At 43.1% G+C, this 16,607-nt stretch overlaps 1 protein-coding gene across 1 annotated transcript in view; it reads right to left on the reverse strand.

The window, feature by feature from the left end:
• The window catches only part of LOC311325274 (uncharacterized protein), a gene marked incomplete at its 5' end in the record, with an annotated part of 31,007 nt that extends 15,874 nt beyond the window's left edge, over positions 1 to 15,133 (reverse strand). The window contains 11 exons of the mRNA XM_084457940.1: positions 257 to 319; positions 4,391 to 4,465; positions 4,929 to 4,964; positions 9,604 to 9,702; positions 10,097 to 10,201; positions 11,853 to 11,933; positions 13,415 to 13,486; positions 13,574 to 13,618; positions 13,800 to 14,051; positions 14,478 to 14,576; positions 15,112 to 15,133. Of these exons, the coding sequence (XP_084314066.1) occupies positions 257 to 319; positions 4,391 to 4,465; positions 4,929 to 4,964; positions 9,604 to 9,702; positions 10,097 to 10,201; positions 11,853 to 11,933; positions 13,415 to 13,486; positions 13,574 to 13,618; positions 13,800 to 14,051; positions 14,478 to 14,576; positions 15,112 to 15,133 (949 nt within the window). The remainder of the gene's footprint in view (positions 1 to 256; positions 320 to 4,390; positions 4,466 to 4,928; positions 4,965 to 9,603; positions 9,703 to 10,096; positions 10,202 to 11,852; positions 11,934 to 13,414; positions 13,487 to 13,573; positions 13,619 to 13,799; positions 14,052 to 14,477; positions 14,577 to 15,111) is intronic.
• Between the last annotated feature and the right edge of the window lie 1,474 nt (positions 15,134 to 16,607).

Here is a 16,607-nt window from a genome sequence, read left to right on the forward strand (position 1 = left end):
ACCCTCTAAAATAACAATCAACAACAACAAACAACAATCAGCATTTAAACTGAAATCAACTCTATATGAATTTCTATGAATTAACAACACTATTTATTAATTTATTAACCATGAATGTCTTTATGTAATGAAACTGTTTCATATGTAGGCCATCTTAACCTGGGTTAACTTACATCTACATTTTGCTATTCATAGCAGTACAGTAGTTTAGTAATAAGTTTAATAGCCAACCAGAGTCTACCAGTCACTCACTCACCATCTAAAGAACCTTCTGTGGGCTGGGGGTGGGTGTCTAGGTCAGAGGGGGCCACAGTTGATTCTGTGAGTAGCAGCACATAAAGGTTTTAAAAAGACATGTCAACAGGACCGGCTAGCTAGCATAGCACATTATAATTTAAGCATTCATGAGAATGGAAACGTGTCCTGGCTGCTGCTACTGGATTTTTATGTATTTATTCATTTTGTTCATAAAGCACTTTTCATTGTGAGACTGAGACAATCTCAAGGTGTTGAAACAATCTCAGTCATTAAGAAAACAAAGTACTGTAAGACAAATAATAGCAAGCGGAATAATAACAGACACTAATTAATATATAAAATATGACATTACATACAAAAAGCTTTTCTTAATCTCTAGAGGGCTAGCCCTCTCCCCTACTTTAACTCTACTCAGGCCCTACTTTAACCCTACTCTAACTCTACCCTAACTCTACTCTAGCCTTACTCTAACTCTACTCTAGCTCTACTCTAACTCTACTCTAACTCTACTCTAGCTCTACTCTAGCCTTACTCTCTCTACTCTAACTCTACTCTAGCCTTACTCTAACTCTACTCTAACTCTACTCTAGCTCTACTCTAGCCTTACTCTAACTCTACTCTAACTCTACTCTAGCCTTACTCTTACTCTACTCTAGCCTTACTCTAACCCTACCCTAACTCTACTCTAACTCTACCCTAACTCTACTCTAGCTCCTAATCTAGCCTTACTCTAACCCTACCCTAACTCTACTCTAACCCTACCCTAACTCTACTCTAGCTCTACTCTAACTCTACTCTAGCTCCTAATCTAGCCCTATTCAATACAAATATGCTCCAAGACAGATTCCTGGCTGACTGCCTAAAATCTAAACAACTGTTGATTTTAGCATAAGCAGTCACTGTGGGCCCCCTGATTTCGAAGCATGCGAGTGAAGCGGAAAACCTTTTTGGTTGCTCAAAAACATGATTTAACTAGGTAGATGCTGTTATATTGCTTGGAATAACTTTCAGTTGCCACGATATAAAAAGCTCACCATATCTCAAATCATCAGTGACATTGTTAGCTAGCTAGCAGCAGCAGCAGTGTCGATCTCAGTTTGGCAGTTGATATCACAGCTGGAGACACAGCTGGAGACTACAATATCCCCTGAAATTGTACCACCTGTGTGTGTGTGTGTGTGTGTGTGTGTGTGTGTGTGTGTGTGTGTGTGTTTGAGGTAGTACCGCAAGTATACTGACCAGTGTCGTCCTCCGGGGTAGTGGGCTGGGTGGTGGGTTGAAGCTCGGCCAGTTTGAGGTCATACTTGCCCTCAGCTCCCATCCGATAGCTGTTGCTACTGCCGGCGTCCCATCGGACCCTGATCCAGCCAGTGCTGCTCAGCGTTTCGATGACCCTGCCCAGGCTCGGTGGCGTACCGTCCTGTCAAAACACACCCACACGTGCACACACCCACACACCCACACACACAGCGTCAAGAGAGAAAAGACTAACAAGACCCAAAGGAGTCAAATTGAGCCAGAGCAAAACTCAAGGTATATGAAGCCAGTTATCAGTGTCAACAACAAACAAATGACTCAAGAGCAATCAGCTCCCACACATGAACATGAATACAACATTTCTGTTGACAAAAATGACAGAGACGGATCAGACGAAGAAGTGTGAAATCAAACCAGAGAAAGACACAAGAGCAATCAAACGCTGAACTGAAAACAAACAAACAAAAAATATACTACAAAATGTCTATTTGTCTGCAGGTAGCCGTGTCCAGGAACACTAGTTTCAGCTGATTTGTATCATCAATCGTGTCACATGGTGCTGCTGGTCACCTGATCTCCCCACTTCCAGTCCAGTCCCCTCATGACCCTGGTGCCGATCTTCATCATGGCTGCCAGCTCGGGGCCTGAGACTAGAGAGACAGAAAGAGAGAGAGAGAGAATCATGAGAACAGGCTATAATAATAATAATAATAATAATGATAATAATAATAATAATAGTTCATTTTGTTCATAAAGCACTTTTCATTGTGAGACAGACAATCTCAAGGTGCTGAAACAATCTGTCATTAAGAAAACAAAGTACTGTAAGACAAATAATAGCAAGCGGAATAGCATAATCTAGTGCTGAAGGCAAAGTGCAAGAATAGCAATCTAAAGTACAGTGCAATATAATACAATATAATACAATAAATACAATAAGTGCTTAGGAGGGAGGATTGTTTTAGTACTTCTTGAAGAGATGAGTTTTGAGTTTTTATGCAGTGGTTGAGGCTGGCTAGCGAAAGCTGTAGTAGCTGTCTAGTTAATGGTAGCTAACATTATCTAGCAGCTAGCTTACCACAACAGTAGCTGGTAGGGCTGGGTTTAAAAAATCGATTCATGAATCCCAAAATCGATCTTTTATTTAATGAATAAATGAATAAATGAATAGTTCATTAATTCATTCAATGATTAATTCATTCATTAATTTTTGGAAATCAGTATCGATACCCAGCCCTAGTATTGATGTGTTGCATAACTTGGCAGTCATGTAATTAAGGTTACAGCTAAAAAATAAAAATAAAACAGGTTTTAGTAACACTAACTGAATCGATATTGAATCGAATCGAATCAAATTGAATCGTGATAATCGATTCTGAACCTTGTGAATCGGAATCGAATCGATTCTTGAAATTCGACTCGATACCCAGCCCTAGTTGGCTGGTTGCTAGCACTGTAGCTACTAGCTGTCTAGTAATGGTAGCTAACGTTATCTAGTAGCTATCTTACCAGAACAGTAGTTAGCTGGTTGCTAGCACTGTAGCTAGCTGTCTAGTTAATGGTAGCTCGCACTGAAATGAAAAAAGCATTCTGTCCCATTTTGGTTCACATAATTGGTGTTCACCTATTCAATGATGTAAGCCAAAAAATTTACAAAATTCTACTTTTGTTGTAATCTTATATCAAAGTATATAATTTCTTACTTCCTGGAAAACGGTAGGTCACGTGCAATGACGACAACAGGTACCTTAGATTTTAGGCCAATAATCTCACGACATCCACCCGTCAATCAACACTACCATTCTATCGAATCTGTCTAAAGTTCTTAAAACCTGTCCACTTGTCAATGTTCCAATCAAATTCCTCTAAACATATGTCCCACCCTCATTGCTTGTTTGTGTCGGAAATACCTCAAACTACGGAAGTTAGATGATCTCAAACGTCCGTTTCAGTCAAGCCCCCAGGATTCGAAATCTAAAGTGAAACCCTATTGAACCGTGCCATCTTGGCTAAATTTGTAGTCATTTGGCTATTTCCGGTGACTTTTGTACTTGCGCAGTTGTGCTTTTCTGTCCTACGGGCGTCCACGAACAAGTTCACGTTTATGTGAAATGCAATGAAATGAAAACCGGCTTGCATATTAACCTGTTTTTGTCAAATATATCCATTGGAGACATTATTTTTGTATCCAGGCATCTTAGTTTTAACAGGTTAATTATAGCTGAACATGTTTTGTTTGCTAGTAGAAGGTATTCACGCCGTTCGCGATAACGTTATTGCAGCCAGGCTAAATTCCTCCAGGGAGCCAGTGACAGGCGAGTTGAAAAGCTTCACTCCCCGCCAGCAGGAGCTTTGGCCGCTGCTGCCGCATCTCGGATAACCCGCTGAGTTCGTGGCTGCTATTTCACACTCGCCCTTGATCAATCCCAATACCGATCCATGGTAATAATAAGGTTCGAGGTGTGGACATGAGTCTTAGTGAGGAGACTCAGGGGACTGTCATGAATGAGTGCCAATTTTCACAACTTCTCACCATACGGTTCTATAGGCTGCCATAGACTCCCATGGCAGAAGAAAGAAAGAAAAAGAAAGAAAATGTACAAACACAATGCAGCAGCTGTGCTGCTTGGCCCCCAATAAAGAAATGAATAACAATAGTGTGAATGCTGAATCAGCATTCACACTAAATATGCATAGCGTATTTGCATAGATGTTCAATTAATGCATACTAGCATGAAAAAAATTCTAATTGCTTTATCAAGAGCATGGTATTTAGTTTAATTTTTAAAACAACATGTTTTGGATAAGCAGAATATTCCATATCTGCTATGGAGAAAGCTGCTGTGGTTTAGGCTGCAGCAGTTCAGACACTCACCGGGAGAAGCTTCGCTGTCTCCCTTCTCTCCACGTGGACCTGGAGCTCCAGGTAAGCCTTGAAGCCCTCTGGGACCTAGCAAACAGAGACTGAAATTAATCACGTGCAAGCATTCTTACGCACGCGTGCACACACGCGCGCGCACGCACACACACACACACACACACAGCAAACAGAGAGAGACTGAAATTAATCACGCGCAAGCATTCTTACGCGCACGCATGTGCGCGCACACACACTCACACACACCCCTCAACTTTATTTATAGAGCGCTTTAAAAACAACCACTGCTGCAACAAAGTGCTCTACATGAGTAATCATGAATACATAAATACAAACAGTAACAAGCAATGAAATAACTAACTCTAACCCTAACTAACTGCTATTGCCTGGCGATAGACTAGTTTTAAAAATGGACAGTGATGAAGCCTGTCGAATGTGCAGGGGTAGGTCGTTCCATAGCTTTGGAGCAGCGACTGAAAAGGCTCAGACACACACACACACACACATACAGTACAATGAGCCCACACAAACTCACCACTGGTGCCATTAAAGCCAGGAGGACCAACTGGTCCTAAAAGAGAGGAAACAATGATGAGATTTGACCACCTTTAACAAACAACATATTTGGATAGTAGAAACTTCTGTGACTGCACATAACCTGCTCAATTCTTACCTCGCCTTTTTTTTTTCTCCCCCTCGTTTATTTTTTATTTTTTCCTTTGTATTAATCTCATAATTTATTCCTTTTTTATAATTTAGATTTATGTGTAGCTTATAGCCTATATTCTGTTTTCTTTTCTTTTTTGTGTGTGTTTTTTTCTCTCTCCTTCTCTCTCATCGATATTCTCATCCTGACTTGGGAATAATTGGCCTAAAATTCTGCCTTTTTGAAGGGGTAGGCCTACGACCTGGGGTGACGTGACCCCTTGAGAGTGGGTGCGAATCACATGTGCTTATGTTCGCTCGCACATGCACTTATGGTTGTTTGTCTGTCTGTCTGTCTTGTCTGTGGTCCTTGCCCTCTGCCCCCTCCACTGTTGCTCCCATGTTCACTTTCCAAGTTACTAACTGCCTAGGATAGTTGTATATGTATGGTGATAGTTGTATATGTATGGTGATAGTTGTATATGTATGGTGATAGTTGTATATGTATGGTGATAGTTGTATATGTATGGTGATAGTTGTATATGTATGGTGATAGTTGTATATGTATGGTGATAGTTGTATATGTATGGTGATAGTTGTATATGTATGGTGATAGTTGTATATGTATGGTGATAGTTGTATATGTATGGTGATAGTTGTATATGTATGGTGATAGTTGTATATGTATGGTGATAGTTGTATATGTATGGTGATAGTTGTATATGTATGGTGATAGTTGTATATGTATGGTGATAGTTGTATATGTATGGTGATAGTTGTATATGTATGGTGATAGTTGTATATGTATGGTGATAGTTGTATATGTATGGTGATAGTGATGATCACTCTCCCCTGTTCGACGGTTGGAATGAGAACATCCACCTCCATGAATTTTGATCTTGAATTTGAAACTTTGAGTATAAATAAAACTCAGTGAATGATATTGATCCAGATAATAACATCTTTGCTGACATTAAGGACTGCAGATATTATACTGACACCAAATTTAATGAAATGATTGATTCAGTAAAATAAATATCATTGATCTACTTTAAAAGCAGGAGTCTGTACGCCAATTATGACCTCTTTCAAGATTATCTGAATCAATTTAACTCTCCATTCAATATAATAGCCATTTCAGAAACATGGTTAAATTCTGACAAAGATACAGATCTCAATCTGGCCATCACCATTGAAGACACAGTGGCGACCCCGACTCGGACTGCGAGGAATCTGGGTGTGACCCTGGATGACCAACTGTCGTTTTCCGCACATGTCACATCCGTCACACGCTCCTGCAGATTCATGCTCTACAACATCAGGAGGATTCGCCCTTTCCTCACTGATGAAAGGGCGCAGATACTCATCCAGGCCCTGGTCATCTCCCGCCTGGACTACTGCAAGTCCCTCCTCGCTGGGGCCCCGGTGTCAGCCATTAAACCGCTGGAACTTGTCTAGAAAGCTGCTGCTTGCCTGGTGTTCAACCACCCCAAGTTCTCCCACACAACTTCCCTTCTCCATTCCCTACACTGGCTCCCTGTAGCGGCTTGCATCCAGTTTAAAATTCTGGCGCTAGCCTACAGTACAGGGCAATGAAAGGAACAGCCCCCTCCTACCTCCAGGCCATGGTCAAACCCTACACCCCCTCCCGACCGCTACGCTCTGCTACCTCGGGGCGACTGGTTGCCCCGTCACTCCGAGGCCCCTGCGGTCGATCGACACGGTCACAGCTCTTCTCTGTCCTGGCCCCGCAGTGATGGAACGAACTGCCCACTGATGTCAGGACAGCAGAATCACTGCCCATCTTTCGTCGCAGGCTCAACTCAACTCAACTCATCTCTTCAAGAAGTACTACAACAATCCTCCCTCCTAAGCACTTATTGTATTTCATTGTATTGTATTGCACTGTATTTTAGATTGCTATTTCAGTCGAGATCACTTTAGTCAAAATTGACCCATTTATTAGCATGCAACAATATACAGCATATGAATTTTGTCGGTGTGCTCTGTTCGGGGGGGCCCCCTGCCTTCCATGCATGTGGAAAGCGTGTTAGTAGGGGGAGGCAATCTAGATGTTCCCCCCCTCTGGGCCACTTGGCCCGGAGTGCCGGAAGAGGGAACGGCATCTAGCCCCCTGCCTCTATGACGATCAGAGTGGGCCGCGATCGGGAAGACGCTCGGAGGTAACTCAGCCCACTAAGACGGTCAAAGAGAGCCACAGGGGGACTGCTGTACATTATAGTCCCCGGCCTCCACGGGCCAATGGTTCGTGGAGTTCCGAAGGAGATACAGCCTAATGTCTCTGCCTCCATGGTGACCGGAGGGACCGCTGAATGGCCCTTCGGAGATGTTTCGGCCCACGATCACCACGGAGAGCCACAGAGACTAAGCTAGTGAAATTCCCCGGCTTCCACTAGCCGACGCATAGTGGAATACCAGAAGAATGCAGCAATACCCCCCAAAACTAACACACCGGCAGCTCGGAGAGGAAAGCACTAGCGTGGGGGGGGGGGGGGATAATTTAGATGAACACGCCGGCGGCTCCGAGGCCCACATGCTACACGAAGGGGTCGGCGGAGAGCACTCTGACTGGATGGGTAAGCCAATTGCAGCCTGTAAGAACCTCTAGCAGGGGGAGCCCTTAACCAACAAACATGCCGTTTCACCAGGGATGTATTAATAGAAATAATGTTAATTATAATTATTATAGCCAATATTAATTCTACTTTTATTAATAAATGTATTAATTATTAATTTACTAATATTTTATTAAATAATAGTTTCACGAGCAATTACACTGCATTTTAAATAAGGCTATATTCGCACAAACCACGTGAAATCCGCAGTGACACTAAATACAACTTGGTTACGGTCCGCTCATCGCTCTTTGAGCATCCAAAACGGCCTGGACGCCGGGCCCGAGGTAGCGTTCGTATGCTGATGAAGGGGTCCAGGCAGCGCATGTGAAATTGTACACCTGCAATGACACTTTTAAGGCCGCAGCCGTCTGGACTCAACACGATGGACTATAAATGCTGATAAAACCAAAATGTTAACGGGCATGAATGCACATCAAATGTGGAGCAGAACGCAGTGAAATGAGACCATGCAGTCGTATTGGTTAATGTGGTCTTGGCTAGACCAGCTCTCATGTATCGGGCAGCGGATTATAGGAGGGCACGAGGGCATCGTTAGGTCCAGAACTGTCTGCTGAAAGGAGGGCAGACCAGGCCGGACGGGGCCGCAGCCGGGCACAGTCTGCGGAACTTCTGTAAATCGAACCGGGACACGAGTCAGCGATTTGATTGTTGAGGCCGGGGATGTGGACTGCATGGAAAATGAAGTTTCTCTGCACGGACAGCCATGTGAGGCAGCGCATGAATTAATTAATGAACGGAATGTTCGAACGATCATCGTTGATAATATTCCCGGTGGCTTCGCAGAAGAAAAAGCGTTTCCTAGACCACTGAGGGCCCCACAAAATACTAGCGACGACAAAGGGATACAGCTCCATAGCGCTACGCAGTCGTAGCTGCCCCTCAAAGTAGCCCTTCTCAGTCCCGTTGTCGCATTCCGCTCGCTCATGCCAGACAACAGTCCTTTGCCGGTCCATTCACTTTGCCGTCAAAATAAATCGGTCTCGGCCTATTTAGGAGAGGCGCTCATATTTACAAGTGTCAGATAAACATGAAACGTCACTTACCTAAGCAAAAGCGTCTATTTTAACAAATGCTGGGTTTTGAAGCCTCGGCGCTACCATTAAATAACTTATTTAGACGCGTTCTGTCCTAGTGAAATAATTTTTCCGAGGTAGCTCTTCTGTGGTGGTGGCGGTGCTTTGAAGCTTCTTTATTTATCAGTTTTGGCACTTTTATTAATTTATTTATCAAGGTCAAGGTTCACTATTTGTCTCCCATGGGAGAAATGTATCCAATCCAAAGAACATTGTTAAAAAGAAAAGCCACTGTCAACATTTAATAAATGAATTGTTATCAAAGTCAATAATTTGATTTGTTAAGAAAATTTGTTAAGAAAATGTTAAAACTTTTGATTAAAAAAAATTCAATGAATAATCGTGTTAAATAATCGTGATCTCAATATCAATCAAAATAATCGTAATTATGATTTTTTCCATAATCGAGCAGCCCTAACTACAGCCAGGGCCAGCTCTAGACTTTTGGAGGCCCTAGGCAAATTGTCTGTGGAGGCCCCCATTTGAAATAACCCCAACCCACCATCAAGCAATAAAGACTGAGGCGCATTCTATCATCATGTAACATTAGGCTATCACATTAGGCTATCATCATCAGCAATCACATTCAATTGGGGCCTCAACCAATCAGATCAGTCTATTGCTTGGGGGGGGGGGGGGGAGGATCAAGGTTTTATGGTCAATGGCACGTTGACACTTTTTAGAAAGTAAAAAAAAAAAAAAAAGTTTGCGAGGCTGGAGGCCCTTTAGGCTGGAGGGCCTAGGCATTTCCCTACTCCGCCTGTAGGAGGCGCCGGCCCTGGAGACAGCTGATTTTGTCATTGAATCAAAAGATGTAATGGCTGAAACTCACCTGGTGGCCCCGGAGCTCCAGGCATCCCCGGCGCGCCACTGCTTCCCCCATGACCAGGCGTTCCTGGCTGCCCAATATCCCCTGGAGGCCCTTGAGTACCTGAGTACCACAACACCAAAATGTCTCTCCAGTGTGTTTAAGGTTACATAGATACAAAATGCACATGTTACACAATGTATTATCACGCAGACACACACAGACACAAAATGCACGTTACACAATGTATAATCACGCAGACACACACACACACACAAATTGCACATGTTACACAATGTATAATCACGGTAGACACACACACATTCACACAGTGGAACATTAGTGGAAAGCTGTAATACCGTCATCCCCTTTAGGCCCATCTGTGCCTGCCGGTCCTACAGGACCTGTGTAGTAGATACAAGTTAAGACATGGTCAGACATGCGTCGGCTGAGTGTTGACTTCCCGAAGCGTTTCCCAGTGTTTCCCATTGTGTGTTAAAAGCACAAGGACGCCTACCTGGCAGTCCAGGGTCCCCCCTTTCCCCTTTCGATCCTGGCCCTTGATTCCCCGGGACCCCCGGTAATCCTGGTATTCCATTGGGACCTCTGGGACCTGCTGGACCTGCGCCATGCACACAATCAAAAACCCATGTGAGACTGCAGAGAAACTCAGCAGCGATAAGAATGCAGCTCGATTTGTATTACATAACTACAGATTACTCTTTTAAAGACGTAACTAGGACTATATATAGCCCGGGTGACCCCCTCACCCAGGCTCGGGGTAGTAAAAGGATAGCCCCTCGGCCCAGAGCCTGGGGGGAGAGGACTATAACAACTAACCCAAACGACGAAGAAGAAGATTAGTCTTGAAAGCGCTGTGCCGGATAATATTATGAGTTGTTAGATACTGATACTGTGTATATATACTATATCCTATACAGTATCATGGTGTTATGTTATTTAGCTGTGTATTTAAGCCAAAAACTTAGCTCTCGTGGGTTGCGATCCCAGGACTCAAAAAGGCTTTTATGTACTCTTCCCCCTCAACATGGACCACTTTACAAAAGACGCTTAAACTCCAGGACAGAATCACTCTAAATGAATTCAAAAGTGCTGTAACGGCTATAGAAACCAAATCTATTGGTAGTTGTAATTGTTAACTGATCGTCATATGAACTATTACTGATTTTGCGCTTTTAGCTAGTCTTGTTAACATTTGTTGTCATTATTGTAGCGGTTGTTATTGTTGTTTTTTGTTGTCATTGTGTATTGTTTATGTTTAGTTGTGTATCGTAACCTTTATGTCTTTTTTTTAGGAAACTGTGTTGCTGCCTCTCTTGGCCAGGATTCTCTTGTAAAAGAGATTTTAATCTCAATGAGTTTTTAACCTGGTTAAATAAAGGTATAATAAAATAAAAATGGTGTGATAGAGATAGCAAATTACCACTTTTTCAGTCAAACTTACACCAGCGCAAATATGTAATAGTTTTCCATCCTCATTTCAGATTAACTGTATCCTCGGATAAGACAAATATGTTTTTCTAAATGCCATGAGTAAGCACCTCTGGTTCACGGCAGAACCGAAACTGTCAAGCAAAGAAGGGTCACTCCGATGTTATGAGTCAGCACCCTTGGAACACATTTCACAATATTCATTTCCTGGTGTAAATTCCAGTACTGTGGCTCAGGAACTGAAACTGACATAGTTCCCAATTAGGTTAATTTAATATCTGCAAGCAACTCAAAATCATCACTAACATTATTTAAATTGTTGTAGTGTGAACTGTGAATCAATGTGAAGGATGGCTCCAATAGGTTTAGATTCATGCATTCAGTGCTCTTATTTTTAACAGGAAGTCGAGCCTTGGGCAGACCCATTAACAGAGGGTCTTATCTTTTTATAGGGCAACAAACACAACTGTAGCAGCAGTTTTAAACTATACTGTACATCCAAGACTTTTTTCAATGCATTCATGTCTGTGGTTTGCAAGCTTTTGAAAAGCCAGGGCTCATTATTCAGCAATGAAAAATGCAAAGCCTGGTCAAAGGCCAAGAAAATGATTGGATATGATTAGGGCCAGGAATTTTCCTTAGTCACATCATTTGACAGAGGGTTTACATTGATTTAGTATCAGGGTTAGGTGTACCACCCGGTTAACCATGGTGAAGATTTACTGAAAGCTTGGGTTATTAAGTTAGGGTTATGGGTTAGGGTTAGGTTTGTTAGGGTTAATGTAGGTTTGGGTTATTAGAATCAGCTGGAGTTGTATCACCTGGTGGACCAGCGGGGCCTTGTCCTCCAGGATTTCCAGTCGGTCCCATCGTTCCTATTGGTCCAGCCTCTCCAGCTTCACCTGGGACAGAGGAGCATTAGCGTTCTGCACAACACACCCACAACACCCCCACAACACCCCCACAACACCCCCACAACACACCCACAACACCCCCACAACACCCCCACAACACACCCACAACACACCCACAACACACCCACAACACACCCACAACACCCCCACAAACTGCTCCCACGTTCTGGACAACACCCCCACAAACTGCTCCCACGTTCTGGACAACACACCCACAACACCCCCACAAACTGCTCCCACGTTCTGGACAACACACCCACAACACCCCCACAAACTGCTCCCACGTTCTGGACAACACACCCACAACACCCCCACAAACTGCTCCCACGTTCTGGACAACACACCCACAACACCCCCACAAACTGCTCCCACGTTCTGGACAACACCCCCACAAACTGCTACCACGTTCTGTAATCTCACAGCATTCAAACGTAAAAAAACAATAATCAATGGTCACATTGAATCAAATGAATGCGATTTTCAACTTTGATAGGGGAGGAAGATGTTTTGGATCAATCTCTACTTTTTCTATGATGTACTGTCTTATTGCCAAAGTCAATTATTGCCTTGACAAAAGGCACTTATCTGTGCTAGCAATTCGAAACACGCACACAATACATTCTAGCACACAATACATTCTAGCACACAATATATTCTAGCACCGATAGTTAGCGTCAACAGCAGTGGTGTGATCAAAGATGGCATTTGGCTAGGTAATTTGTCGGCTTGTGTGAAACGCCATCCCCTGATTGAGACTTCATAAATGTCAGTGCATTGACTAAGCTGTGAGGTTATGAGAAAGCAAGCAGAATAACCATACAGCTGCCCCATTCTTCCCGCTCTCCTCACCTGCTCCTGACACAAGATGACAGGTCATCACCGTAGAGATCATTACTGGACAAGCAGCTGAAAGCTAATGCGGCTCCCGGTACTGTAAAGTATAGGACCTCTTTAAGCTGCACCTGAAGGGATCTACCACCAATTTCACATCCAATATTTTAAGCAGTGTGCATGAACGTAGTAACCTTCTGAGACCATCCTGATCTCGCAATGTAGTGGACTCTGCGAATGTCTGTTCTAAAACAACGCGAAAGGGTCTGTTTCTTTGGGGGTGAACCGTCCCATAGGATAGGTCACCATGGCCGGATCCCAGAGAAGAGTGGTATATCGGGCCGGCGCTACCCCCGAGGGTGGTTAGTTTAATTTCGAAGCGAGGGTCCACCGCTCTACAGCGACCCCGTCCGGTTTAGGGGTCACAGTCACGGGCTTGAGAGAGGCTCTCTCTTCCGGATCGCCTACCACGGGGTTGCGCAACAGTCGACCCTCTTCAGCAGCGACAGGGACTACTGGAGAATAGGTCGGGTGTGATTGGCTACTAAATTGGCGGAAGTTGAGATAAAATCTGAAATAAAGGTATATCAAAATACAAAAAGAGATAGAGAAGAGAACGTCTCTCCGTGTCGACTCACCGTTGTCTCCTTTCTGTCCCCGGGGACCGGGAGGACCCTGTGATCCAGGCGTACCCATCTGACCAGGGGGTCCTGGACATCAACAAGGGAGTTTGGAAATTATGCTGGTTATATTATTCTCACTTAATCCACGGTTTCTTAATTTGAGGAGAGACTCACCTGACCCTCCAGACTCTCCCTTTTCTCCACTTGGTCCAGGGGGGCCTGCTTTTCAATAACACATAATTAAATAGTTCTTAAAAAGCACTTCAACAGGGAAATTGTTCTATCCTTTGATTTTGCTTGACATAATACTTTGCTCTCATGTCAGCACCAATGGCTTCGCAGCCCTTCATTTACACCCCCCTCATTTTGAACATGGATGTCTGGCGCTTTCTTACTGCACCTGCTTTGAGGCTGAGTTGTGCCAGTTTGTCCTGGAGGAGGTGGGTGCTGGCATTGACTGTGCCTAGCTCTGCCTTCATCTTGCCTAGTTGTCCCTCGTTATCACAGAAACTACTGATCTGGCTCTCTATTAATGCCTCCAGTTCTCCTCTTGGCAAGGTCATCAGGCTGGTGTTGGGATTGGTATGGTCATGTCTCAGCCTATCTGTTGCCGGGTTGGACACAATGTGACTTCCAGACTCCAGGGCAAATACTGTAGGGAGAACAATATATATGATTAATCGAATCCATGCTTTGTTGTATCGGCATAACAGATTCTTCCCTTTACTGGACTAAAACAATAAAACAAGTCTTAGAATGCCCATAGTTTTTTAAATTGCAAGACATAGAAACAAAAAGTCGAACTCATGAGTACATTTTTACTGAGTTCAGGGCATCACATTTTACAGTGTATGAGCCCTATCAGTGTGTGTGATTAGTGCTACAAATGATGACATTGCAGCCAGGTGACGTGGCAGCTGTGCTCTTCGAGTCTGCTGCCTGAACTAGCTTATCCCTCCCAAGTCTGAGGTAGCCTACCATCTTAATCGACCCAGGTTCAACCCGCTGTAAGCTGTGTGTGTGTGTGTGTGTGTGTGTGTGTGTGTGTGTGTGTGTGTGTGCGTGTGTGTGTGTTTACCTTTGTACAGAAGAAAGGCATTTAATATGGTCAGTAGGATGAGGTAGACCACAATAAAATTCAGACAACGCTGTCTCCTGGGCTTCGCTGGTGTTGACTCTGAAAGACGTGACACAACAAAAACATTACAACTTTGATATAGGCTAGTCTACTGTATCTTGTGGAAAGATGTTCTAACAACCGTGAAATGAAGTTGCCATCTTCTGGACATTTCTGTGCTTTCATTTATTCTGGTTCAGTTCCACCAAGGAGTGTTAACACAACTGGTGTTGAAGCTTGAGGTGTAGGGTTGGGCAGTGTGGTTAATCTCACTAACCACATTGCAAAAATAGCCTAATAATCTATGTCAACCTCGCTGATCTATTCTTTTCCTGCAATTTAGAAAAGAAAAACATCTGTATGGTTTACCAGTTAGACTTAAGTTTTTCCAATAGGCTATCGGTTGATTCCTCAATTAACACTATAGTAGGGTTTTGCAACATACAAAGGTCAACATCCACATGATATCTATGTGTTTAAAATGATGCTGCCTGTCTTGGCCAGGTCTACCTTGGAAAAGAAAATATCAATGGGACTCGCTGGTTAAATTAAGGTAAAATAAAATAATATTAATAAAAAAAATACAGGGCCTTACCATTGCTCTGGAGGCTGTACATGTTGCTTCTGCTCAGCTTCATGTCCAGGTCAGGGTTACTCTGGCTGAACAACGAGGCCCCTCTCTCTTCCCCACCCACAGATGTCCCTTAATCACAGCAATAGATCACAGAGTGGAGCCAAGTTTCTCCAAAAGGTCCTCTTATAGTAGCAAGGGATAATTCACCGATCTCACCGAGACCAAATTGCTCATTGCCGAGTTGAGTAAGTCATCTGCTTTCTTGCTGATGAAGTGGAAATTATAAGCTTATGAAATTATGACCCCAAGTCACTTAGAATAGGGAAGTTGGACTCCTCCCCAATTGTGAAATGCAGATTAAGCAGTATTTTCTTACTGTGGAAATGAAATCGAAATACCCCATTAGGAAGTGTTATAAAAGTTCTGTGACCCTAAACCAAGAGGTTTGGAGAAAAAATTAACAGAGACCCGCCATCATCAAAACAGGTAAGCATGTATAACACCAACTTTATCACTGAAAGCTATGGACGATATATTCAGAAGTCCTCAGGATGCTGTAGCCTACAGTATATTTCATATCTGAATTTGTTTACAGAAAATAGTTTTTCCTACACAGGCCATGAATGAAACAGTCCTGAATATGACTGACAGGCTTTGTCAGAAATGATCAGCCAGAACCACATCTTGGACCCCAACGCTGTGTCAGAACCTATAGAGGTTAGGCAAAAAGGGCTGCGCACATCATCCAACTTTATAATATAATAATAATCTTTATTTAAAGAGCACATTTCAGACACAACGTGCCTCTCAATGTGCTTTACACAACATAAGAAATACAAAATGCAAATACAATAAACAACAGAAAAACAAACAAACACAAACGTAAAATTCAGACATGAGAAAGCAATGTAAAATAGGAATGACATTATGCTAACAAAATTAAAAACCTTGTTATTGTTCAATAGGAAATGCCCTTTTGAACAGGTAGGTCTTCAGATTTTTCTTGAATGTATCCACGGTGCCAGAGTTTTTTAAGTCTAGCGGAAGCTCGTCCCATGGGGGCATATGAGGAGAAGATAGCTTCGCCATATGTTTTAGTTCTGGTGTGAGGAATGGTCAATTGCAGTGAATCTGAGGACCTAAGAGCTCGGGCAGGAACATAACATACTAAAATATCACTGATGTAAACAAGAGCGAGACCATATAAAGCTTTAAACACCAACAGCAGCACTTTACTGAATTCTAAAATCTAAAGGGAGCCAGTGTAGTGATCTCAGGACAGGGTGATCATATTTTGGGTGTTCAGAACCCTGCAGCATTTTGTACCAACCTCAGTCTATTTATTGCTTTACTGTAGAGTCCAGTGAATAGTGAGTTGCAGTAGTCTGGGCTGGTTATGAAGGCGTGTAGGCCTACTACTAGTTTCTTTGCATCGCTACGGGAAAGGGAGGGTTTAATTTAAAGCAATATTTTTACGTAGTAAAAAGCCTTGCCTGTGACATTTCTAATGTGTGCGT

Source organism: Borostomias antarcticus, assembly GCF_949987555.1.
Source record: "Borostomias antarcticus genome assembly, chromosome: 24".
Classification (NCBI taxonomy): domain Eukaryota; kingdom Metazoa; phylum Chordata; class Actinopteri; order Stomiiformes; family Stomiidae; genus Borostomias; species Borostomias antarcticus.